The sequence below is a fragment of the Dendropsophus ebraccatus genome, chromosome 2 (genome assembly GCF_027789765.1).
Source record: "Dendropsophus ebraccatus isolate aDenEbr1 chromosome 2, aDenEbr1.pat, whole genome shotgun sequence".
In the NCBI taxonomy this organism is placed as follows: Eukaryota; Metazoa; Chordata; class Amphibia; order Anura; family Hylidae; genus Dendropsophus; species Dendropsophus ebraccatus.
This window is the reverse complement of record NC_091455.1, coordinates 15,471,576-15,498,726: the sequence shown is the minus strand read 5'-3', so window position 1 is coordinate 15,498,726 and position 27,151 is coordinate 15,471,576. Positions and strand designations below refer to the sequence as shown.

Genomic DNA, 27,151 nt, shown 5'->3' with positions numbered 1-27,151 from the left:
GTCTATGGGAAGGCTTGCGTGCCTGCTCTCTGTGTCTGTCTACTCAGAAGAATTGACTGGCCCTAAAAATTCCTTTCATACTTGTTATTACTCTTAGTCTTTTTCCCCAATTCTCAGCTGCTGGTTTCTAATACAAAAATCTGTGTGTGAGCCATTCTCTCTGTCTCCCCCTCTTCCCCCCTCCCTTCTGAGACAGCTGATGTAAACAAGTCCCTGGCTCTAATGTTGCAGATAAAGCCTGCCAGTGACTTGCTTACATCAGCCGTCTTAGAATAGAGGGGGGGAGTAAGGGGAGACAGAGAGAACGGCTCACACAAAGTGTTTTGTGTCTTCAGCAGAAAGCAGCAGCTCAGAACTGGGGAAAGGAGACTGAATAGATAATAACAAGTATGGAAGGAATTGTTGGTCTCATCATGGGCAGCAACATATTAAAAGTTATGTTTGAGTGGAATACCCCTTTAATTCCTAGCGGGCCTGCTTGTCGCAATGTTGGCCCATCTCACCTTAACACAAAGTCGTGGCTATCAATATCCTGTCCGTATTCTGAGCCTTTGAGGTTCCCGGAGTTGCCCACTACGGCACACGTTCGGCAACGGTAAGGGTCATGGTCCAGCAAGTTGTCGTCCCCTGGAATAACTTTGAACATTTCTTCGATGGCTTTGTTGATATCCATCGGGTTCCTCTCGCCTTGTAACCTCTGTGTGCAGAATAAAAAGAGATGAATCATTTATATGAAAAATTTGCACTCAAGGAAATCAAGGGGGTCGTCCCACCACAGGGAAGTCAATGAGATATGGAGTCAATTTATAAATAATGGGGGTCTGGAGCTTTAGCTTTTCTTTTCAATTGAATAGGCCATATACTAGTGACTACAAGTGGCACTGTGCATGGAAAATCTGAAGGGGTCACTTCCTTTTAAAGGAGTACTCATGTCCATCTTTTTTCTTTCATCTTAACCATTGTCAGAAAGTTATATAGATTTGTAATTTACTTCTATTTAAAAATCTCCAGTCTTCCAGTACTTATCAGCTGCTGTATGTCCTGCAGGAAGTGGTGTATTCTTTCCAGTCTGACACAGTGCTCTGTGCTGCCACCTCTGTCCATGTCAGGAACTGTCCAGAGCAGGAGAGGTTTTCTTTGGGGATTTGCTGCTGCTCTGGACACTTCCTGACATGGACAGAGGTTGCAGCAGAGAGTACCGTGGCAAACTGGAAAGAAAACACCACTTCTGGCAGGACATACAGCAGCTGATAAGTACTGGAAGACTGGAAAATTTTATATCAAAGTAATTTACAAATTTGTATAATTTTCTGACACCAATTGATCTAAAAAGGAAAAAAAAAACAAATCGCCGGAGTTCCCCTTTAAGCCATGGCCACAAGAGTAGAAGTCTCAGTGCTTTATACTATTATTGTTAGACCTGTAGGGACTATGCTATAAATATATCTCAAATACCTGTGGTTGAACAAAAAACGTTCACCAGTGTACTTTACTACCTATCAAATATGTTGATATCCATACTAATAAGATTACCAATTTAAAGGGATATGTGGGCTCCAGAGAGCCCCCCATCATATATCAGCAAGAAGAGAGAAGATCTAAAAAGTTTGTCTGTCCCGGGAGAACGTGGCATGTCTGTTCAATATATAGAAAATATATAGGAAAAATGAGATGTGTAATACTTCACTTTGCCAGTGGTGGCACTGTAGGGAAGCTGAACACTTGCATTCAGCTTCCTTAACAGATCAGAGCTGATCACTGTAATTCCTAGACATATCATGTTCTTTATAGAGTCTTATTTGATCTGGCAACCCCTTTTAATTTTGAGCGATATATAAAATTCCTTTAAGTTGCTATGTATAGGGACCAAGAGTTATTATTAGATATAGGACCCTAAAGGAGTTCATCTCTACTGAAATCCTAAACGCAACCATAAATAATGAAAGAATGGGCTGGGGTCAACCCGAGGGGCAAACATGGGCCCATGATAGTCCCACTTAGTGTGTCTAGCTATGGTGGAGGTCAATGGGGCACACTGTGATTCAGTCATCCCTAGAGGCTATATCACAAGGCTTTGACACCAGGCTACAGCCCCGGCTCAATCTACCATTATACTAAATCCATTCATACTACTGGGAGATGTCCCCCGATGGCCTCACAGTCACGGATTTAGTCCTGGAAATACAGTTACTGAGTTCCTACCTCCTTGTAAATTAGAATTAATGAGCAAGACTCTGCCAGCACCCTATGTCAGCACTACATGAAATGGCAGCATATATGAAGTCACACCTGAACTACATATCCGGCCCCATAGTACCACTGATGACAGCCAATTAATGGAATAAGGAGACTTATAGTCTGAGGAAGCAAGTGTGAAGAGCAAAGTCACAGCGTAGGCGGACCCCAAGTGTTATAATAGCTACATTCATACATCTTCTCACATACTAATTCACATAACCTGACAATTTCTGACTACATGTGAAACAACCTAATGAGGGAGCAGAACTACAACCTGGAAGGAACCTACAGAGGAGGAAAGATTTTATTAGAAAGAGAATAGGAAAAGTGTAGGGAGTATGCAGAGGGTACCTAACAAAAGTCCTTAATAAGGGGGAAATTCTGCAGAGCGAAAGTAGTTATATTCTGCAAAAATATATATTACTGCTCCTATGTATAATACTATAAATACTATAATACTGTCCCCTATATACGAGAATACAACTACTATACTACTGCTCCTATATACAGCAATATAACTACTATAATGCGGTTCAGGGAAGAAACAGAGTGCTGCACCTCACACCAATGGCTGATACTAGTGCCCCTAGGCTAAATAAAAAACACATCAGAATTTAGTGTATGAATTGATCAAGCCATACTGCCCCATGTACCTCGTGCCGGTATCTGATACACATGGGTCCCTACACTAAGTCCACACCGTGCCAGTCAGTGGCCACCAACCCCGCCGGCGTGCACAGCCAGGGAACGGGGGCCATGGGACGGCCCTGCGACCCCCATGCCACAGGACCAGACCCAAAAACACCACACCAGAACCCGGCCAGCACCGCCAGCGGAGAAGGTCGCCCCCAAGCAGCACAAGTCTGGATAAGGTATTACACTCACCATAGCTGCAGCAAACAGAATGGGAAAAAACAGGAGGGATTAAAACCATGTGCACTCAGGTGTCTCCTGCTAATTGCGGTCATGTGGGTCTCACCAGGAGGAGTGCAATACACGGAGAAAAGAGAGAAACAAAGTGCAATACCTCATCCAGACTTGTGCTGTTTGGGGGCGACCTTCTCTCTCCAGTTCGTATAACTACTATAATACTGCTCCTATATACAGCAATATAACTACTATAATACTGCTCCTATATACAGTAATATAACTAATATAATACTGCCCCTATATACAGGGATAAAACTACTATAATACTGCTCCTATATACAAGAATATAACTACTATAATACTGTCCCCTATACACGAGAATATAACTACTATAATACTGCTCCTATATACAGTAATATAACTAATATAATACTGCTCCTATATACAAGAATATAAATACTATAATACTGCTCCCTATATACAAGAATATAACTACTATAATACTGCTCCTATATACAGGAATATAACTACTATAATACTGCTCCTATATACAGTAATATAACTAATATAATACTGCTCCCTATATACAAGAATATATCTACTATAATAATGCTCCTATATACAGCAATATAACTACTATAATACTGCTCCTATATACAGTAATATAACTAATATAATACTGCTCCTATATACAGGAATATAACTACTATAATACTGCTCCTATATACAGGAATATAACTACTATAATACACGGAAACTGGAGAGAAAGGAACGGCTGCACATCCCATCTATGGCTGATACTAATGCCGCCAGGCCTATATTAAAAATCAACACCAGAGTGTCTGTATATGAATTGATCAAGCCATATTGCCCCGTGTACCACCGTGCAGGTCCTCTGGTCCACACGGGTCCCTACGCTAACTCCACACCGTGTCGGTCAGCGACCGCCAACCCCGCAAAGCGTGCACATGCAGGGAAGGGAGGCCATGGAACGGCCCTGCAACCCCAATGTCACAGGACCACACCCAAAAAGCCCCACCAAAACCCAGCCAGCACCACCGGCGATACTGCTCCTATATACAGCAATATAACTACTATAACTACTGCCGTCAAACCCATCATAGCCCACCGCAAGAACAAAACCATCGCTGATGCCATTAAACCACCATCCTTGAGTAAAAGGAAAGAAACCTGGCTCAGTGCTTCCATACCTGATGGTAATAAGAGGTGTGGAAATTGTTCCTACTGTCCCCAACTATTAACTGTAGCTTTCATCACCCTGAACGGCGTGGAATGCCGGATCAGCAGTCTAATCACATGCAAAACCACATTCGTGGTTTATGCCATCATCTGTGACTGCGGACGGTTTTATATAGGGAAAACTAAACGAGCCCTAGCCACCAGATATAAAGAACATTGCTACTCCGTACGATCAGGGAAAGGCGTACCCAGACTTATTGAACATGTACGCCAGGCTCACCAAGGGAATACCAGATGTCTCAAGTTTTGCGGGTTGGAAAGAGTTAATTTAACCTCAGGAGGCGGAGATCGCCATCTCAACCTACTACGCAAAGAGACTCTATGGATCTCAAAGCTCAATGCACTTGGTCCTTTAGGGTTAAACGAGCGTAATGAATTTGCTCCGTTCGTTTAACTCCTATTTTAATCTGTCTGTTTCACTTACACTTATATGTATTTAAGCACCTCCTTAGTGGCATGGCGTCATTCCGTAGACCGGAAGAAGCGTGGGAACACGTGAAACAATTGTTGTCTACACCTGAGAATACACCTGCCTCCACTCCCCCCTCCCTGCACGTTTGGATGTAACCTCCATTAAAGTACCCCAGCGGCACACTACATCGGTGAGTGCACGTATCTTTGACTTTGCTATTGTACATAACTACTATAATACTGCTCCTATATACAGTAATATAACTAATATAATACTGCTCCTATATACAGGAATATAACTACTATAATACTGCTCCTATATACAGGAATATAACTACTATAATACTGCTCCTATATACAGGAATATAACTACTATAATACTGTCCCCTCCATACGAGAATACAACTACTATATTACTGCCCCCTATATACAAGAATATAACTACTATAATACTGCTTCCTATATACAAGAATATAACTACCATAATACTGCCCCTATATACACAAGAACATAACTACTTAGTGTACTTAGTGTAGTGACCCATGTGTATCAGATACCTGCACGCGGTACATGGGGCAGTGTGGCTTGATCAATTCACATACAGAATTCTGATGTTTTTTATGCAGTCGAGAGGTACTAGTATCAGCCATAGGTGTGAGGTGCAGCACTCTTTTTCTTCCCTGAACCGTATTTTGTTTCTCTCTTTTCTCCGTGTTTTGCATTCCTCCTGGTGAGACCCACATGACCGCAATTAGCAGGAGACACCTGAGTGCTCATGGTTTTAATCCCTTCTGTCTGTCCCATTCTATCTTTGATAGCTATGGTGAGTGCAATACCTTATCCAGACTTGTGCTGTTTGGGGGCAGCTTTCTCCGCCGGTGGTGCTGGCTGGGTTTTGGTGTGGCATTTTGGTGTGGTCGCTGACGGCACAGTGATGTTTTTTGGTTAGGGACTCATGTGTATCAGAAGACCTGCATGTGGTACATGAGGCAATATGGTTTGGCCAAATTATATACTAACTTCTGATGTTGGTTAAATGTAGCTGAATAAGCTTTCGTGTCAGCCATGGGTGCGATGTGCAGCCATTTCTGTCTTTTTGGCTTGTGCATATAACTACTATAATACTGCTCCTATATACAGGAATATAACTACTATAATACTGCTCCCTATATATCTATCACTCACCATCCACCACCTGTACGTGCTCTCGGACACCTCGTCGTTCTGCTTTGTCAGTAATGGCGGGATGCTGTGGTTAAATCTCTCATCGAACCAGGCAGAGAGATCAGTTTCGGACACACAGGTGTCACAGCTACACGGTCTTCGCACGGACGTCATAAATCGAATGAACGGACCTGAGAACCTGAAGTATTTTTCCGGGTTCCATAGGACAAGCCCAGAGCTCTGGGTGTAGTTAAAGAGGAAGGACATGAGGGTGATGGCGAAGAGCGCCAACGCCAGGGTGAAGAGCCGTATCCTCCTGCGTATTATGGCCACCATGATTTCGGTTGGGGAAAATCCTCTATAGAAGTTACCAGGAGCTGTAAAGCGTTCAAAAAATTGCTGCAAAATCCTGTTATTGGTCAGTGTACCAGTGTATGGTACTCTATAAATTAAGGGTGGTACTCCGGATAAGAGGTCCTCATTTTCATACACAGGATCTAGATGTGTCCAGGTCCTCAGTGATATCTAAGACGTCTCCACAATCACCAAATCCAAAAAGGTTTTGTATCCTACAAGGTTCCCAGATCGGCTCTTCTGGACATCCTGATTCTCCCACACATCTCCCACCTGTAGAGAGAAAGAGCAGAGTGTTACCATATGTGTGCTCGGCACCCACCAGCTGCAGCTGCATCCCCCTCCTCTCCCTCCTCCTCCTTTACTATTTTACACTAGAAGGACTCTGTGAGGACCAAGGAGGACACAGAGCAATGGAAGCTGCTGGAATGTGAGGAAGATGCCACGTTTAATGGTTGGGATTATAGTGGAAGGGACCCACGTGGAGGACCCCTTTAAATGACGTCTCTGTGGTCTGTTATCCTATATGGAAATGGTTCTCTTAGAAGGATGACCCCTTTAATGTCGGTCAGTGGAGTGACACACGAGCATGACTACCTCTATCTAAACAAGGATATTCCTCCGGCTTGTGGAGGGAAGGGCTAGACAGACTTTAGTCTAGACCGAACTAAACTAAAAGCTGAGCAGAATTATGAGTGCAGCTCCTGAGGTGACCACAGTGAATACAGCATTAGCACAGGGACAGCCTGAACTTGGATGCTGCAGTATATGGCGGTGCCATAGTAAAATTATTATATCATGAAATCCACAAAAAAAAAAAAAAAAAATTCCCCTCCATCCCTGAAATTAAGAACCCGATAGTTCACCCCCTGGTGACCTTCACTCTCTGGCTGTTGCAGCATTTTTTAATCCACTTGCAGCTGAGCAGCGGCTGCCAGTGCTGTCCGTGTATTAATCAGCGTCCTGACAGCGCCGCTGCCTGTCTGTGGATTCCGTGTGGGACCTAATCCCGCTCACAGCTGAGATGTAGATAGAACTGTATCTATCGACATCAATACAAAACTCTCTCTAGTTCTGTTACAATGTACTGGTCCAGATAGTCTAGACTGGATACTATTGTAAATTTACGGTATGTTCAACTATGACATTTATTTCATGTATCAGGAACGGGGTTGGGCTCGGGTTAGCTCCATGCCACGCGAGTTATCTACATCCTACATAGCAGGGGTCTTCAACTGGTGGTCCGCGAGGCCAGCTGTCCGGACCCCTGCAGCAGCTCAATATACCTGTATACTGAGCTGCGCACTGCACAGTAACTATGAGCTCCCTCGGCTCCCTCCCTGCCGGTCACCCCTCACTGGCCGCAGCGGTCACAAGAGGACGCTCTTTGCCTCTGGTTTCGAGTGATATCACTGGAGCGCCAATGCCAGAACAAGGGGAAAGCGGTCTCTTGTGACTGCTGCAGTGCGGCCACAAGAGGGAATAGAAGAGGAAACGCCGGACCCAGGTGAGTATAAGTGTTTGTTTTTTTATATTTTATGCTATATGGGAGGGGGAGAGCGCACAGGAGGACTATATACTACAGGGGCAGACTTCACAGGGGGGCTATATGGGAGGGGGAGAGTGCACAGGGGGACTATATGGGAGGGTGAGAGCGCACAAGGGGACTATATGGGAGGGTGAGAGCGCACAAGGGGACTATATACTACAGGGGGAGAGCGCACAGAGGGACTATATGCTATATGGGAGGGGGAGAGTGCACAGAGGGGCTATATGCTATATGTGAGGGTGCACAGGTGGGCTATATACTACAGGGGGAGAGCGCACAGGGGGGCTATATACTACTGGGGGAGAGCACACAGGGGAGCTATATACTACTGGGGGAGAGCGCACAGGGGGGCTACATACTACTGGGGGAGAGCGCACAGGGGGGCTATATACTACTGGGGGAGAGCACACAGGGGGGCTATATATTACAGGGGGAGAGCGCACAGAGGAGCTATATACTACTGGAGGAGAGCGCACAGGGGGGCTATATACTACAGGGGGAGAGCGCACAGGGGAGCTATATACTACTGGAGGAGAGCGCACAGGGGGGCTATATACTACAGGGGGAGAGCGCACAGGGGAGCTATATACTACTGGGGGAGAGCGCACAGGGGGGCTACATACGACTGGGGGAGCAACAGGGGACTATATACTACAGGGGGAGAGCAGACAGGTGGGCTATATACTACAGGGGGAGAGCACACAGGGGGGCTACATACTACTGGGGGAGCAACAGGGGACTATATACTACTAAGGGGGGGAGCGCACAGGGGGCTATATACTACAGGAGGAGAGTGCACAGGGGGCTATATACTACTGGGGGAGAGCGCACAGGGGGGCTATATACAACTGAGGGAGAGCTATATACTACTGGGGGAGAGCACACAGGTGGGCTATATACTACAGGGGCAGAGCGCACAGGGGGGGGCTATATACTACTGGGAAAGCGCACAGGGGGCTATGTAAGGGCTGGTGAGAGAAAAAAATGCCAGTTTTGCCACTAATAAGCAGCAATTCTGCATGTAAGTAGTTCAATAAAGTTTGTGAAAAGTAACAAAACACGTTTCCTATTGATGTTCAGCTCGGACCTTCATCTGACAATAGTTAGTGGACAGTCACTAAAAGTTGTTGAGTACCCCCTCATCTATAGTCATGTCTGGTCTGTACTGGTCTATAGGTAAAGCAGAAGGATCCCATTTATTGACAGCAAACAGAGATCTTGGAAATGATACAAAGTAACAATACATAATATAAAGCAGCAGAACTTTCCATGATATAATAACCTCTATTTACATAATACAGACCTCAATTTTTTTTTTGTAATGAAAACAAAACTTAGTTTCCGCTCAGAGACAACAACCATGATCAGCTTACCTGCCGTCATGCAGACGCAGCAGAGCTCAGCTTGTTAGATGTAGCAGAGCTGAGTGGAGGGAGCTCCTGCATTATTATATGAAGGCAAACTCAGCTCTGCTACATCTTTCCATATGAATGTTCTAAGCAAATAAACAGACTGGACACTGGGGAAATCACTGAAGTGAAGCAATGAGCGGCTGAAGCTCTGGGCGCCTGTCATGCTTAGTCAGGGGATACCGGCTGAAAAGAAGGTGTCATCGCCCCAGAATTTTTTTTAACCCTGATGAAGTCATGTCTGGTTCCCGCTATAGAAGGGCTGGAATCTGCTGAGGTCACATTTACAGCACTGAATGACACAGAGGAAATCACCCAATGTCCACAGCGGCCAGGTCATTCAGAAGACTGGGCCGTCCATTCATCCCAGAGCCAGGTTTGTATTAGTCCTCACGCAATTACATGTATTGCTACATAGAAGGGAGGGGGGTGTACGGAGGTGGCCTGGTGCAGGAATAGAATGCAAGAACTACAGTGAGTACTGACACAGCCGGGGAGGAAGGGGAGGCTTCCATTTATAACAATGATGAGGACGCTCCAGCTGTTGTACAACTACAACTCCTATCAAGCTTTGCTAACCAAACCTTTGGATTTCTTTCAAATCAACTGGTGCCAGATATTTGTAATTTACTTCTAGTAAAAAAAAAAAAAAAGAATCTCCAATCTTCCAGTACTTGTCAGCTGCTGTATGTCCTGCAGGAAGTGGTGGATTCTTTCCAGTCTGACACAGTGCTCTCTGCTGCCACCTCTGTCTGTGTCAGGGACTGTCCAGAGCAGCAAATCCCCATAGAAAACCTCTCCTGCTCTGGACAGTTCTTGACACAGAGGTGGCAGCAGAGAGCACTCTGTCAGGACAGGAAAGAATACACCACTTCCTGCAGGACATATAGCAGCTGATAAGTACTGGAAGTCTGGAGATATATATATTTTATATATATTTTTAACAGTAGTAAATTACAAATGTCCGTCACTTTGTGCCACAAGTTGATTCGAAAGAAAAACATTTTTGGAAAACAATCCCTTTAAGGGCATAATGGAAGTTGTTCCCAAACCTGGGGCTCTGTATGTGTTGCAAAATTATGACTCCCATCATGCCCGTTATAGGAGTTGCCCAATTTCCCCTTTGTTTGTCCAAGATAGTTTTCCCCAACTTGTAGCTCTGCACCTACTGCAAAACTACAACTCCCATCAGCCAAATTGTGGCAGTGCATGCTGGGTGTTCTAGTTTTGCAACATTTGCATTCCCTACATGGGGCTCAGGATAGACGACAACTTCTCTATTATATGCATATGCTACGACAGGGAATTTACACTGTATTGGGTATGTTGATGTAATATAGGGATCAACCTAATTAGCCAGAAAAGAGAAGTGTTGCAAACTGCACCTCCTGTTCTGCTGCATTGGCCCTGACCATGTATAATATGTGGATGGGCCCTGACCATGTATAATATGTGGATGGGCCCTGACCATGTATAATATGTGGATGGGCCCTGACCATGTATAATATGTGGATGGGCCCTGACCATGTATAATATGTGGATGGGCCCTGACCATGTATAATATATGGATGGGCCCTGACCATGTATAATATATGGATGGGCCCTGACCATGTATAATATGTGGATGGGCCCTGACCATGTATAATATATGGATGGGCCCTGACCATGTATAATATATGGATGGGCCCTGACCATGTATAATATGTGGATGGGCCCTGACCATGTATAATATGTGGATGGGCCCTGATACATGTATAATATATGGATGGGCCCTGACCATGTATAATATATGGATGGGCCCTGACCATGTATAATATATGGATGGGCCCTGACCATGTATAATATGTGGATGGGCCCTGACCATGTATAATATGTGGATGGGCCCTGATACATGTATAATATATGGATGGGCCCTGACCATGTATAATATATGGATGGGCCCTGACCATGTATAATATGTGGATGGGCCCTGACCATGTATAATATATGGATGGGCCCTGATACATGTATAATATATGGAAAGGCCCTGACCATGTATAATATATAGATGGGCCCTGACCATGTATAATATATTGGGGCTTTATCATGAGAAGGACAAATAGCTCAAGGTGGACTCCCCCTTTAAATGTCCTGGGAACTGCATAGACATGTGTGTCCCTCCAGCACTGGTCTGCATGATAACACAGAAGCAAACAAACTCCCTAGATTGTGGTATAAGCGGCCATGACCCCCCACCCCTCACATGTCAGCAGCCATGACCCCGCCATCCGTCAGCAGCCAATCCAACTTCCCTGCTAAAAGAAAAAACATTTCTTATCTGTTGAAAAACATTCCCCACATGCCTGCTGCATGTGGTCAGCGGATGCCGAGGACTCTGCCCATCTGCTGCTAGGTGCACAGCTGTATATACTGGGACACGACCACTGCCCAGGAGGGGCGCTGTGCCTAAAGTCAGCAGACAATTCCTATATCCATTGGATACAAGTGCAGCGGCCAATGGCCTCAGGAAATACGGGTGTCAGAATATCTGCAAAAGGTAAAGAACAGCGCCCCCTACTGCCAATTACATAACAGGAGAAGGGAGTAGCTGAATAATTCTGAGCAATACTTAAAGGGGTATTCCGTCCAAAGTGACCATCTAATATGGTGCTGCCTTGGTGCAGAACATAACAAGCAGCTTCTTCTTACCTTTCTGCGCCCCCCAGGTCTCCTCCTACAGCATTTTTAGGTCCCTGGCTGAGCAATCCCGCCCCCACTTCCCGCCTCAGTCAGCGATTGGCTGAGCAGGCTGGTACCGCCAGACAAGGCGGTCTTAAAAATAGAAGCGGGATCTCTCAGCTGGGACCCGAAGATAATATAGGAGGACACCTGGAAGTGCACAGAAGGGTAAGAATAGGCTGCTTGTAATGTTCTGCCCCAGAGCAGCAACATATAAAAGTTTACTTTGGGCGGAAAACCCCTTTAAGAAAGTCAGGGCTCACAAGGGGCACCCTAGGTTGTCCATGTCTTCTCCCACCAGGGACTGTTCAAACAAAACAAATAAAAACAATAAATAAATTACTGCTTTGTTCCAAAAACAGTGCCACACCTGTCAACTGGTTGTGTTCAGTATTGCAACTTGGCCCTATTCTCCTGGCAGCCATGTTTTTCCAATCCTTGATGACCCCCCCCCTTAAAAGGGTTATACCCATTCCCTATAAACATTTATATATATATATATATATATATATATATATATATATATATATATATATATACTGTACAGCAATATAACTACTATAATTCTGCTCCTATATACAGGAATATAACTACTGTAATACTGCTCCTATATACAGGAATATAACTACTATAATACTGCCCCCCTATATACAAGAATATAACTACTATAATACTGCCCCCTATATACAGGAATATAACTACTATAATACTGCTCCTATATACAGGAATATAACTTCTATAATACTGCTCCTATATACAGGAATATAACTACTATAATACTGCTCCTATATACAAGAATATAACTACTATAATACTGCTCCTATATACAAGAATATAACTACTATAATACTGCTCCTATATACAGGAATATAACTACTATAATACTGCTCCTATATGCAGGAATATAACTACTATAATAATACTGCTCCTATATACCAGAATATAACCACTATAATACTGCTCCTATATACAGGAATATAACTACTATAATACTGCTCCTATATACAAGAATATAACTACTATAATACTGCTCCTATATACAAGAATATAACTACTATAATTCTGCTCCTATATACAGGGATATAACTACTATAATACTGCTCCTGTACATAGGAATATAACTACTATAGTACTGGTGAATGATTTCTGTTTTCTGCGTATTTCAGACGCCCCAATTTTTTTTTTTTTAACTTTCAGATAAAATCTGAACTTACCCAGAGGAAACATAAACCTGCCCCCCTCCATATGTGCTGCACTATCTCAACCTGGAGGGAAGGAATGTTCCGGACCCCCGAGTGCCTGTGCCTCACATATCTCTGGACAAGGGGCAGGTGGGACACAGATGCTGGAGTCCAGGGGTCTGTGCGTCAACATGTTGTATATTTGCATTTCTGTCCTGCAGCTATTTAACCTGTCTGATGGCAAATACAGATGTAGCAGAGCTGAGGTTGTCATTTAAATCAAAACTGTGCATCAGTGACCTCAGCTTAAAGGGGTTGTTTACCTTTTTTTTCTTTTGAATCAACTGGAGCCATAAAGCGCAAGAGATTTGTAATTTACTTCTGTTAAAAAAATCTCAAGTCTTCCAGTACTTATCAGCTGCTGTATGCCCTGCAGGAAGAGTTGTATTCTTACCAGTCTGCCACCTCTGTCCATGTCAGGAACTGTCCAGAGCAGCAGCAAATCCCCATAGAAAACCTCTCCTGCTCTGGACAGTTCCTCACATGGACAGAGGTGGCAGCAGAGAGCACTGTGTCAGACTGGAAAGAATACACCACTTCCTGCAGGACATACAGCAGCTGATAAGTACTTTAAGACTGAAGCTTTTTTTATAGAAGTAAATTACAAATCTCTGGCACTTGCTGGGACAAGTTACTTTTAAAGATTTTTTTTATGAACTACCCCTTTGAAGGCATTGTCTCTTGGAGTCTCTAGAGATCTGAAACCAACCCTCTGTATCAGAAGTCTGGGCCATTACTCTGTCCCCCCACAATACAGCTTCATTTCTACAGATTAGGAGCAGTGTATAGCCACATGCTTCTACAGAAAGCTAATACATTGGATGGCCCCTATGATACTGGGGTCTATGTAGTCACTGTACAGCCCAGGGCTGATTAATGTGGGACCAAAGGGGTTAAAGAAAAAATAATATTTACTGAAACTATTCAAAACACTAGTTCTCCATCTACGTCATGTTCTCTCACTATGAAATACAGGAAGGGAGGACGGCTGTATCAGTCTGATGTACTGCACCGCACCCTGGTACTGCCAGCCTGATACTACAACATGGAACAAAAACACAAGGAAATGATCTGAAAGTATAGAAGACTGATGTCATAGGAGAAAGTTACCAAACCTCCACCTAATACTCCTGGAAAAAAAGACCTGATGGTATATTATATTGTTGTATATAGCAGCAGTATTATAGTAGTTATATTCCTGTATATAGGAGCAGTATTATAGTAGTTATATTCTTGTATATAGGAGCAGTATTATAGTAGTTATATTCTTGTATATAGGAGCAGTATTATAGTAGTTATATTCCTGTATATAGGAGCAGTATTATAGTAGTTATATTCCTTTATATAGGAGGCAGTATTATAGTAGTTATATTCTTGTATATAGGAGCAGTATTATAGTAGTTATATTCTTGTATATAGGAGCAGTATTATAGTAGTTATATTCCTGTATATAGGAGCAGTATTATAGTAGTATATTCCTGTATATAGGAGCAGTATTATAGTAGTTATATTCTTGTATATAGGAGCAGTATTATAGTAGTTATATTCCTGTATATAGGAGCAGTATTATAGTAGTTATATTCTTGTATATAGGAGCAGTATTATAGTAGTTATATTCCTGTATATAGGAGCAGTATTATAGTAGTTATATTCTTGTATATAGGAGCAGTATTATAGTAGTTATATTCCTGTATATAGGAGCAGTATTATAGTAGTTATATTCCTGTATATAGGAGCAGTATTATAGTAGTTATATTCTTGTATATAGGGGCAGTATTATAGTAGTTATATTCTTGTATATAGGAGCAGTATTATAGTAGTTATATTCCTGTATATAGGAGCAGTATTATAGTAGTTATAATATTGTACACAGGGAACACTATTACAATAGATTATGCATTGTCCAATACTATAATTTCTTTCTAACATTGTTATGCCTTGTTCTATAGTAGTGGGGCCCCTGTATACCATATAATTGGGAATTGTCTTTTCAGACTTACCTTATTAGTGTTTCTTTGAGTCAATGACTTTCCTCACAGCTCACCATTCAAACCCTCTATGTTGAACATGTAAGTATATCTGTGTAATAATACAGCACTGTAGCACCTGACACACAGTATAACATTACAGCTTCAATATTTTATAGGGAGGAATTACAGCAGGAGCTCAGATATTACTGCTCCCTGTGATCTCTGCACATTGCGGATGGAATCACTTCACCATGCAGCGACCCTCCCAGTCACTGTGATTACATGGCCGTAAAAGAGTCAGATTTACCTTCCTATTGTTCAGAATCTGATCATTCAGAAACCCTTATAATCCAGTACAGAAAAAGTGCAAAGTACATCCTCCAGCGATTTACAGTGAAAAGCAATGTGACCCCCCCCCCCCCCCACTTCAATGTGAGGGAATACAAACACAATGTTATGGATGCCGCAACTGGAACGGTCCATGCCCAATATGAATCTGTGTTATATACCCTACACCCCCAAATAGAATTCTATGGGTCCACTAAAAATCTTACAGTAATCTGAAGGTGACATATCTTTAGTACTCGTCATTACAATAATGCTCATTTGGCCGATAGCTGTTTCTAACATCCCCACTATATTCATGCATGCTTCTCATTTGAGCGTACAACTGTTTTAAAGGGTTTGTTTACAATTTTTTTTTTTTTACAAATCTCTGGCACCAGTTGATTTAAATTTTAATTCTAATAAAAAATCTGCAGTCTTCCAGTACTTATCAGCCACTGTATGTCCTGCAGGAAGTGGTGTATTATCCAGTCTGACACAGTGCTCTCTGCTGCCACCTCTGTCCATGTCAGGAACTGTCCAGAGCAGTAGCAAATCCCCATAGACAACCTCTACTGCTCTGGACAGTTCCTGACATGGACAGAGATGGCAGCAGAGAGCACTGTGTCAGACTGGAGAGAATACACCACTTCCTGCAGGACATACAGCAGCTGATAAGTACTGTAATACTGAAGATTTTTTAATAGAAGTAAATTACAAATCTCTGGCTATTTCCGGCACCAGTTGCTTTGAAAGAAAAAAAAAAATAGTGAACAACCCCTATTCAACATTCCTGATCTTGCTTACCCTGACACCATTTGCCAGGGATACAGCTGGGACAACCCCATATACGTCATATAGATGAGCACTTTAATGCATATGGCCACCATATCTTTGCTTCTGTTGATCCGTGGGACGTCCACATATTACAGTGACATCTCCAAACATTAAAAGGCTAATATCACTAACATATGAACCAAGTGAGCACCATATGGCGGCACACAGCACGTCTGTACTACATGTGCCATTCTAAAATCTCCGCCAATTGCGCAATCTCACCATAGGGGTAAGAGATTTTTTTTTACTTATTTCAACATAATTGTAAATCCGCCGCCGTATCCTTCTCATTATGACCCCAAAAAAGTGACACATGCAAAGATTTTACCTTTCGTGTCTCCGTCTTAGGTTGTAGGGAAAAATCCTTTTACAATGAAGGGGGTGGGATGGGGCGAGGGGAGGGGGTAGGGTCGGGATTTCTTAGTTACTTTCTTTTTTGGAATTCAGCTCCAAGCATACAAACAGCTGAAATCTGGATTTCATCAATCTCCCCCCCCCCCCTGGGTCTGCGGCCCCTCCGGCAAGTGAAAGGAATCTGCTAAGGAGAAGCGAAGATGGACGGGATCTGAACAAGCAGTAAAAGAGAAACTTTTATGGTGCTACATGGGGACAGCCATTGTGATCCTTCTCATTATTCTTTATAAGAAATTGCCCCTACATTGCTACCACCAGGGGGTGCTGTGGAGCCAAAGTCATTAGCAGCCTCAATCACAGAGCCTATATACACTGCCACACATTACATCATATAGAACCACATACTGGAGTCAATGGGGTATAAACTCATGGATCCCTGATCACTACACTGATTATAGGGATTTATAAATGCCCCCCATCCCCCCAGCTCTAATCCCCACACTTCTCCCTAATCCAAACCTTCTATACATTCAGGACACACAAAGAGTCATACCTGCAGATAAAAGGACGCAAAAGCTGCTTCCAAATTCACAATGACGGGTGGATGTCACACCTGAAAAATAAAAACAGCAGGTATATAAAAAAAAATTGAGTAGATACATTGGATTAAGTGTGAGTGCAGCTCTGGAGTATAATACAGGATGTAACTCAGGATCAGTAATGTAATGTATGTACACAGGGACTTCACCAGCAGAATAGTGAGTGCAGCTCTGGAGCTATCACCATTATAAAAATATGTCAGTAAATTATTTTGTGCTAAATATTCTGTCGAAATGTTGCTATAAGCTGGGCATTCCCCCCCTTTAAGCCCCTCTCTCCTCTGCCCTTGAATAGTCTTGTTAGCTGAGCTTCATCCCTCGCTTCTTAAAATAAGTGCGTCAGTGAAGTATGACATAAATATCTGGCGCACCTGCAGTCTCTTTATGTTGCCTTCCTCGCCCGTCCCCGCCAGTCTCATCAGATGGAAGGCTCTGACTTTACCGTCTCTGGGTAATTAGCGGCTAATTGCAGGGAATAGCTGTTTGGAATTAGAGATACGGAGCGGCGTACGTGCGATAATCAGGTGCTAAACAGCGCCGTACGGTTTTCTGCCGCCTCTGGGCACCCCCGGCTGTTATTATACATAAGCATAGGGGGAAAATTGAATTAATGGCACTTATTACCACCGCAATGGCGCTGATGAAGGTAGAAAATCTCTCTGTGTTCTTTACTAAATGTAGGTGGCGTCAAACGAGCCGTGATTGCTAAAATGTGACATAATCTCCGGGGAGCGGATGAAGGCACCGCCATGTAGATGCTGACATCCCACCTACTATATACCGCCATGTACATGCTGACATTCAACTGACTGTATACTGGCATGTAGATGCTGACATCCCACCGACTATATACTGCCATGTACATGCTGACATCCCACCGACTATATACCACCATGTACATGCTAACATCCTATTGACTGTATACTGCCATGTAGATGCTGACATCCTACTGACTGTATACCACCAGGTAAATGCAGGCCTGTGTACTGACATCCCACCGACTGAATACCAGCATGTAGATGCAGGCCTGTATACCGACATCCCACCATGTAAATGCAGGCCTGTATACTGACTTCCCACTTACTGTATACCGCCAGGCTTAGCCAAAAAGACACTTGTTATGTTCATTTGCCCATTTAAGTCTATAGAGTGTACATAGCAGAAGTTTGCCTCCTAAAATCTGTTCATGGGCCCTATACCTAGCAACCAATGATTTTAAAGATTTGTCACCAATCTCATGCAAAATGTCACCAAAAATGTGGTTTTATCCATCTCTGAATTTGTGGGCATTGGTTATCAATCAATAACACACAGGAACAGTGACTCGTCTCTAAGACAGGTGTCCCTGCTGCTGTACAGTTTACGCCTTGCGCTTCAGTTCCTATAGGAACAGAGGCTCGTCTCTTAGAGAGGTGTCCCTGCTGCTGCACAGTTTATGCCTTACAGGTCAGTTCCTATAGGAGCAGGGACTCCTCTCTTAGACAGGGGTTCCTGCTCTTGTAGTTAGTTTCCATGGCACCCTTCAATGACAGAGTTGGATGAAATGGAAATTACATACAGAAGCAGGGACTCCTCTCAAAGGCTCCTGTACACTGAGTGCTAGGCGTACACGCTATACCCAGTCACACAGTTTATTGAATTTTAGTGAATGCACGCCTCACTTCTCAGTGTACAGGAGCAGGGACTCCTACCCTTTGACAGGTGTCCTTACTTCTGTACAAAAACCAAACTGACCATTGAATTTCATGGCTGATTCTAATCAATCCTCTTGAATAGAATTTCGAGACATTCTGGCATCTCTATTTTTAAGCCTTTGAAGCAACCTTGAATCCCTCAGAACCTACAATCAAAGATACACATTGTGTCAACTCTGACTTTTATGGGAACTTCACATGAAGAGGAAAAAAATGTGACAATGGGAATCAGAAATACTGGATTTGCTATTAAATACAGGTATCTGAGATTAGAAAAAGAAAGGAATATCTAGGCTGCGTCTGGTCTGGTATTATGTATACCACTGTTGATCAGCGTATCTAAGCCATTCTTGTAGAATCCTCTCTGTTGATCATGCGTGATACTTTTTGACCAGTGTATCTAAGCCTCTATCTTTTGGCCTGTAAAACAGTGTACCATGATACCCTGCTGCTCAAGGTGTCTACGATACCATTGTATCTAATCTTCTAAAATGTGATAATACAATACAGCACCACCTTGATGTCCACGCTAGAGCATGTTACGCTTATTTATATCTCCTGGAGACCCCCTCATACTGAGGATGAATAGCAGAATTACTGTAAAACGAGTCTGACTATAAGAGGGGAGCTGCCCCATACACTTTACACATAGTGGGGGTATATCAAAGACTCCCTCTTCTGAAAACGAGGACCAAAATTTGAAGAGAGTGTGATATGTCTAGTACATGCTCCTAGGGGGCGGGACATGACAAGGATCCACCCCTGAGGTTCTGTTGTAGATATAACCACATTGAGAAGGGACATCAGGGAAAACATTTTTGTCCATTACCCAGGACCCATATCATCTACTTTCAATATGTGACCAGTAGACGTCACTGTGTTCTTAATATGCAGCGACCCCTGGTGGCAGGAGATTAACCAGTATACATGACCTGTCTCTTGGTTCTTTTTGTCTGTCTAAATAATGACCAAAATCCCCATGACTGCATTTCGCTCACAGGAGTGTTTCACGCTGTTCTAACCCGTCGATCACGCAAATGTAATAAAACGACTCCTGTGACGTTGGGCGTGAGTCACTTCTCTTCCATTAACGTGTCAGCGTGTTGGCTCGGATGGATCATTAGATTCTCTTGGATCTGCCTTGTACAGATGTTGCTCAATTTTTCTTCTGCTTAAATTCATTTAAGATAAATGTAAAAAAAAAAAAACACAAAAACCATCGCACAGAGCAAAAACATTCAGAGCCGAAAATGCTCCAACCTAAACAGAAACACATGTGTAACGCTACAGATATTATCCATGAAGAACAGAGAGCTGGAGGGCAGGGGGGCGGCTATGGGGAGAACCATTCCAGCCATGGTGTCTACGGGACCCGAAGGCTCCTGTGTCATATAAGGTGGCGCAGATATTACAGGAATAAATGGTAGGTGGGGAACTTGTCATAGATTCTGCCTTGTGCCCCAGGAGCTTGACATTTTACTTCTTAAAATCTGTTCATGGGCCCTACACCTAGCAATGAATGATTTTTAAAGATTGGTCACCAATTCCATGCAAAAGGTCACCAAAAATTTGGTTTTATCCATTTCAGAATTTTTGGGGATTAGTCATCAATAAATCACACACACACAGGAGCAGGGACTCATCTCTAAGACAGGTGTCCCTGCTGCTGTACAGTTTATGCCTTGCAGTTCAGTTCCTATAGGAGCAGCGACTCCTCTCTTAGACAGACGTCTCTGCTGCTGTACAGTTTATGCCTTGCACTTCCTATAGAAGCAGGGACTCTTGTCTTAGACAGGGGTTCCTGCTCTTGTACTAAGTTTCCATGGCACCCTTCAATGACAGAGTTGGATGAAGCAGAAGCAGGGACTCTTCTCAAAGGCTCCTATACACTGGGAGCTAGGCGTACATGCTATACCCAGTCATACAGGTAATCCTCTGCACCTAGTTCATTGAATTTAAGTGAATGTACGCCTCACTGATTATCCTACAGGAGCCGAGACTCCTGCCCTTTGACAGGTGTCCTTGCTTCTGTAGGAAAACCAAATAAGCCATAGAATTTCATGGCTGATGCTAATCAATCCTCCCAAAGAAGAGATTCTCGCATCTGGTATTGCAACACTCACTTAAAGGGGTATTTCATACAGGTAAAATAATTGTTAAATCTTCCCCGCTCTGGAGCACTAATAATTCATTCCATATGTGTCCAGGCCCGGATTGGTAATCTGGCAAAGCGGGCACATGCCCGCTGGGCTGCCAGTATTACCAATCCGGGGGCCGCCGTTCCTGGCCCCCATGTGCGCCGGCCCTCAGCAGTGGCTGCAAGAATAGCGCAGCCGGCCGCTGCGCTATTCATTCAGCCTCTGCAGAGGGCCGGCGCCCTGGCCCTTTAACTGTGAGCGTTCAAGATGAACGCTCACAGCTTGCAGCGGCCGCACTCTGCCTCTGACTGACAGAGCCAGGGAGCCATTGGCCCCCGGCCCTGCCAGTCACTCCTGTGGCCGGCCAGTCTTCCTAGCTGGAAGGTGTCAGGGCCGGCCCGGGGCTGCAGACGTGCCGCGCGCAGGCACGTCTGCAGGCACCTCTAACAGGACCCCAGCGGCTGACGTCACTTCCCTGACGCGCCGCTGAGGACCTGTGAGAAGAGACGCCGCCGACGCGCTGCAGCAGGGAGAAGAGGCTGCAGACTAAAGATCCGGGACCGGAAGGAAGAAGCTGCCGGGAACGAGGTGACAGGTGAGAATGTGTGGTTTTTTTTTTTTAACCCCTTAACATGTGGCCATGGTGGGGGGGGGGCACAAGGGGGGGGGGGGGGTATTCGATATTGGGGGGGAGGCACAGGGGGGGGGGGCTATTCAATATTGGGGGGGAGGCACAGGGGGGGCTATTCTATATTGGGGGGGAGGCACAGGGGGAGGCTATTCTATATTGGGGGGGAGGCACAGGGGGAGGCTATTCTATATTGGGGGGAGGCACAGGGGGAGGCTATTCTATATTGGGGGGAGGCTATTCTATAGTGGGGGGAGGCTATTCTATAGTGGGGGGAGGCTATTCTATATTGGGGGGAGGCTATTCTATAGTGGGGGGAGGCTATTCTATAGTGGGGGGAGGCTATTCTATATTGGGGGGAGGCACAGGGGGAGGCTATTCTATATTGGGGGGAGGCACAGGGGGAGGCTATTCTATATTGGGGGGAGGCACAGGGGGAGGCTATTCTATATTGGGGGGGGGCTATTCAATATTGGGGGGGAGGCACAGGGGGGGCTATTCTATATTGGGGGGAGGCTATTCTATATTGGGGGGAGGCACAGGGGGAGGCTATTCTATATTGGGGGGAGGCACAGGGGGAGGCTATTCTATATTGGGGGGGGCTATTCAATATTGGGGGGGAGGCACAGGGGGGGCTATTCTATATTGGGGGGAGGCACAGGGGGAGGCTATTCTATATTGGGGGAGGCACAGGGGGGCTATTCTATATTGGGGGGGATGCACAGGGGGGGGGGCTATTCTATATTGGGGGGAGGCACAGGGGGGACTATTCTATATTGGGGGGAGGCACAGGGGGAGGCTATTCTATATGGGAGGATGCACGGGGGGAGGCTATTCTATATTGGGGGGATGCAGGGGGGGGCTATTCTATATTGGGGGGGGTGCACGGGGGGGCTATTCTATATTGGGGATGCACAGGGGAGGCTACTCTATATTGGGGGGATGCGGGGGAGGATATTCTATATTGGGGGGATGCACAGGGGAGGCTATTCTATATTGGGGGATGCACAGGGGGGCTACTCTATATTGGGGGATGCACAGGGTGGCTACTCTATATTGGGGGATGCACAGGGGGCTATTCTATATGGGGGGATGCAGGGGGGGCTATTCTATATGGGAGGATGCACAGGGGGGCTATTCTATATGGGGGGATGCTCAGGGGGCTATTCTATATGGGGGGATGTTCAGGGGGGCTAATCTATATTGGGGGATGCAGGGGGGCTATTCTATATTGGGGGATACACGGGGGGGCTATTCTATATGGGGGGATGTACAGCAGGGGGGCTATTCTATATGGAGAGATGTGCAGCGGGGGAGGGGAGGCTATTATATATGGAGGGATGTATAGATGAGGATGTATAGAGGAAGATGTTGCTGGAGCATGAAGCCTAAAATGTCTGTCTGGCAGATCCCGTGGAGAGGAGTCATGGCCAGAGAAGCCTTCATGATGGCCGGAGCCAGATGGAGAAGAAAAGGTAAAGTGGACATCTCTTCATGCAGAGAAGACGCCTACTGTGAGTGACAGAATGTAACTGCACTATAATCACTTATAAGGTCTGCAGAACCTTTATACAGCTGGGATCTACCTCAGTATCAGGGGTGTCAAATTCAGGCCCTCCAGGTGTTGCAAAACTACAATTCCCATCATGCTTTAGCTGTCCAGTCATGATGGGATCTGTAGTTTTGTAACAGCTGGAGGGCCGGAGTGTGACACCTGTGTTCTCTGGTCACTGCTTTGGGAGAATATTGGTCTTTATATAGCGGCTGTTATTTGGTGGATAGTGGTATTATCCAGTCACCGTATGCTGAGAGTAGTGGACATGGTGTGATGGTATTACTCGTCCTGTGTATTCTGGTATTATTGGTAATATTAGTGTTTTATATAGTGGATTGTATTCAGTCACAGTGTAGTGGTATTAGTCACTATGTGGTGATAATGGCCGTGCTCATGGTGTGGTGATATTATTTGTTACTTATATACTGGTAGTATAGGAAATATTGGTGGGTTTGCTTAGTAACAGTATGGCAGTAACGTGTACAGTATGGTGATAATATTTGCTTACTGGTGTTATTAACTATGAGAGTATCATGCACAGAAAGTTCTAGATAGATAGATAGATAGATAGAGAGATAGATAGGAGATAGATAGATAGATAGATAGATAGATAGATGGGCAATAGATAGATAGATAGATAGATAGATAGATAGATAGATAGATGGGCGATAGATAGATAGGAAATAGATAGGAGATAGATAGATAGGAGATAGATAGATAGATAGATAGATAGATAGATAGATAGATAGATAGGAGATAGGGAGGGAGATGGATAGATAGGGAGGGAGATAGATAGATAGATAGATAGGAGATAGATAGATAGATAGATAGATAGATAGATAGATAGATAGGAAATAGGAGATAGATAGATAGATAGATAGGAAATAGGAGATAGATAGATAGATAGGAGATAGATAGGAGATAGATAGATAGATAGATAGATAGGAAATAGGAGATAGATAGATAGATAGATAGGAGATAGATAGATAGATAGGAAATAGGAGATAAATAGGAGATAGATAGATAGATAGATAGATAGATAGATAGATAGATAGATAGGAGATAGATAGATAGATAGGAAATAGGAGATAGATAGATAGATAGATAGGAAATAGGAGATAGATAGATAGATAGATAGATAGATAGATATCCAGTAGGAAATATCTATCTACCAGCTTATTATGTAGCTTTGATTACACATGAGATCACAACCAGCAGACACATTTTAATAATTAAAACCTTACTACTTATACCGCCATTATATGGAGACATAGTCAGGATAAAAGGATTAAAAAAAATATAGTAACTTTTGTCCAAAAACAGCACCACCCCTGTCTTCAGGTTATGTGAGGTATTACAACTTGGCTCCATTCACTTCAATGGAACTGAGCTGCAATACCTCACTCAAACTGAGGTATGGCGCTGTTTCTGGAAGAAAGTGGCCATGTTTTTCTCCTTTAAAGGGAATCTGTGAGGTCCGTACCAGGTCTAGGGCTGTAGATCTCAGCAGACAGGTGTGAGGGAGATATCACTGACAGGACCTTTAATCCAGTGTAAACTTTTATAATTGTCCTTTTCATTACCAACTAAAGTTTCACAACAGCAGCCGCAGCAGCAGCACCCTATACGTCCATCAGTCAGGGCAGGAAGGGGCGGAGGCAGAAGGTGCTGCTGTGGTTCCACCTCTGTGACACTTCAGCTGGTAATGGAAAGAATGATTATAAAGGTTTACACTGGACTAAAGGTCAGGTCCCTGACCTGTACGCTGGGTTCTACAGCCGTGTACCTGGTATAGACCCCACAGGTTCCCTTTAAGGGCACGTTCATACCTAATCCAATGCAGATTTGATGCTTCAGATTTAATCAGTTGAAATGAATGCATAAATATGCCGCATCAAATCCACAGCAGATTATGTTATAGCATTATTTTTAGGTGCTGATGGTGGGTTTCACATGTTTAAAGGGAACTAATAAGCCCGTTTGAGCTGATATGATTTTTATTCCCCGGCTCGTGACTAGATACAAGCGGGGAAGTAGTCATGGTGGTCGGCTCCCCGCTCGTATCTAGTCACTGCGCTCTGCCTGTCAGCGCGCTCAGAGGGGATGATTGACAGGCAGAGAGGTCCGTTACTGGCCTCTCTGCCTGTCAATCATCCCGCCGAGCGCGCTGACAGGCAGAGCGCAGTGACTAGATACAAGCAGGGAGCCGACCACCATGACTACTTCCCCGCTTGTATCTAGTCACAAGCCGGGGAATAAAAGTCATTTTCTCCGTTATAAAGCACCTGCTGCGGCCGTGGTCGGTACTTGTCGCGGCAGCTCCAGGTGCTTTATACAATGCTCCAGGGAACTGATCGGTTGATTGTTTCCCTTTAAGGGAGTAGTGGGGGACATGGCTAAATGAAGCAGAATTGATATACCATGATATGGTATGTGGGCTGCTGGGGTTTGATTGCCAGGGCTGATTTTAAGTCCCAGTCCGGCCCTGTATGTGTCATTACCTGTTCTGTCTCCTATCCCCAGTTCTGAGCTGCTACTTTCTGCTGTACACACAGAAAATTGTGTATGAGCTGTTCTCTCCATCAAATGCCAAACGAGGGGAGGTGGGTTGATAAGGTGACTCCATGTACCTTTGGAATGAGCCTATATGGAGAGCCACCTCCTGTAATTTCAGCTGTGGGACTCTAGAATCATTTCTGTTGTTTGTTTAGAGTGTCACATGATCTGTCTCAGTGCTAAGAAGGATAACCTGAGGGCTCCATATGGGATGAGTCCTAACCCTGTAGTCTGTATAAACAAAAACTCCCACCGCTATTCATGTTTCGCTGATCGACCGGGCAGCCCATAGAATATAGCGGCGGTCTGCTGATGCTGCTCCTATTGCGCAGATCGCTGCTATATAAGTCGTATGTCTTTCAACATGTTGAAAGACGAACGACTTCCAACGATCAGCCAACATAAACGATGTGGGCTGATCGTTGCCTCCTATTCTACGGGAAGATTACCGGCCGTTATGGCCGATATCGGCCGAATATGGCCGATTAGCGTTCCGTGGGATAGGGCCTTTAGGGTCCTATTAAACTGAGCGATTTTTAGCGATTAACGACTAATGATCGCAAATGAGATTGTTTATTGTTAACCTGAAATTGTTCACCATATTACACAGAACGATGGTCGTAATGCTGCGTTTACACGGAACGATTGTCGTTCGAATCTTCACGATAACGATCGCATTTGAGCAATAATCGGCTTGTGTAAACACAGCAAATGATCAAGCGACGAGCGAGAAATCGTTCATTTTGATCTTTCAACATGTTCAAATCATCGTTGGTCGTTCGCTAAAAATTCGCAGATCGCTTTGTGTAAACAGTCTTTCATCGATTTGCCCTATGAGAAGGGCTTAAGCAATTTTAAAACGATAGCAATAACGAATTTCCCAAACGATATATCGTTCCGTCTAAATGCTGATCGTTATAAAAAAAAACATCTCGTTACTTCAAAACCGTAAATTGTTCGATTGGGCGAATTATCGCTCTGTGTAAACGCATTAGTTAAGATCGTAAATACGATTGTTATTGCGATCGTTATTAGGATCGTTTGCTCCATCTGTTCCCAGCAAAACAATGGACAATGTGCAATTACACTGAACGATTAGTGAACAAATGCGGAACTGGAGTGAACGAATGTGGAATTACAGCGAACGATTAACGATAATTTTAGGTTCAGATCTAAATTAACGGTCAACGACATACAAACGATTTTTCGATCGTTGCCTGCAATTAGACAGAATGATTATCGTTTAAATTCGATATGTCGCACGATAATCGTCCATGTAATA

At 44.1% G+C, this 27,151-nt stretch overlaps 1 protein-coding gene across 4 annotated transcripts in view; it reads right to left on the bottom strand.

Annotated features, from left to right (window-relative positions):
- The window catches only part of ST3GAL1 (ST3 beta-galactoside alpha-2,3-sialyltransferase 1), a 108,009-nt gene that overhangs the window by 19,461 nt on the left and 61,397 nt on the right, over nt 1-27,151 (bottom strand). For all 4 annotated transcript variants that reach the window (XM_069957069.1, XM_069957072.1, XM_069957070.1 and 1 more), the window contains exons 3-5: nt 17,253-17,312; nt 5,965-6,570; nt 504-697 (exon numbers count right to left, since the gene is read on the bottom strand). In XM_069957069.1, the coding sequence (XP_069813170.1) occupies nt 504-697; nt 5,965-6,279 (509 nt within the window). In that variant the 5' untranslated portion in view covers nt 6,280-6,570; nt 17,253-17,312. The remainder of the gene's footprint in view (nt 1-503; nt 698-5,964; nt 6,571-17,252; nt 17,313-27,151) is intronic.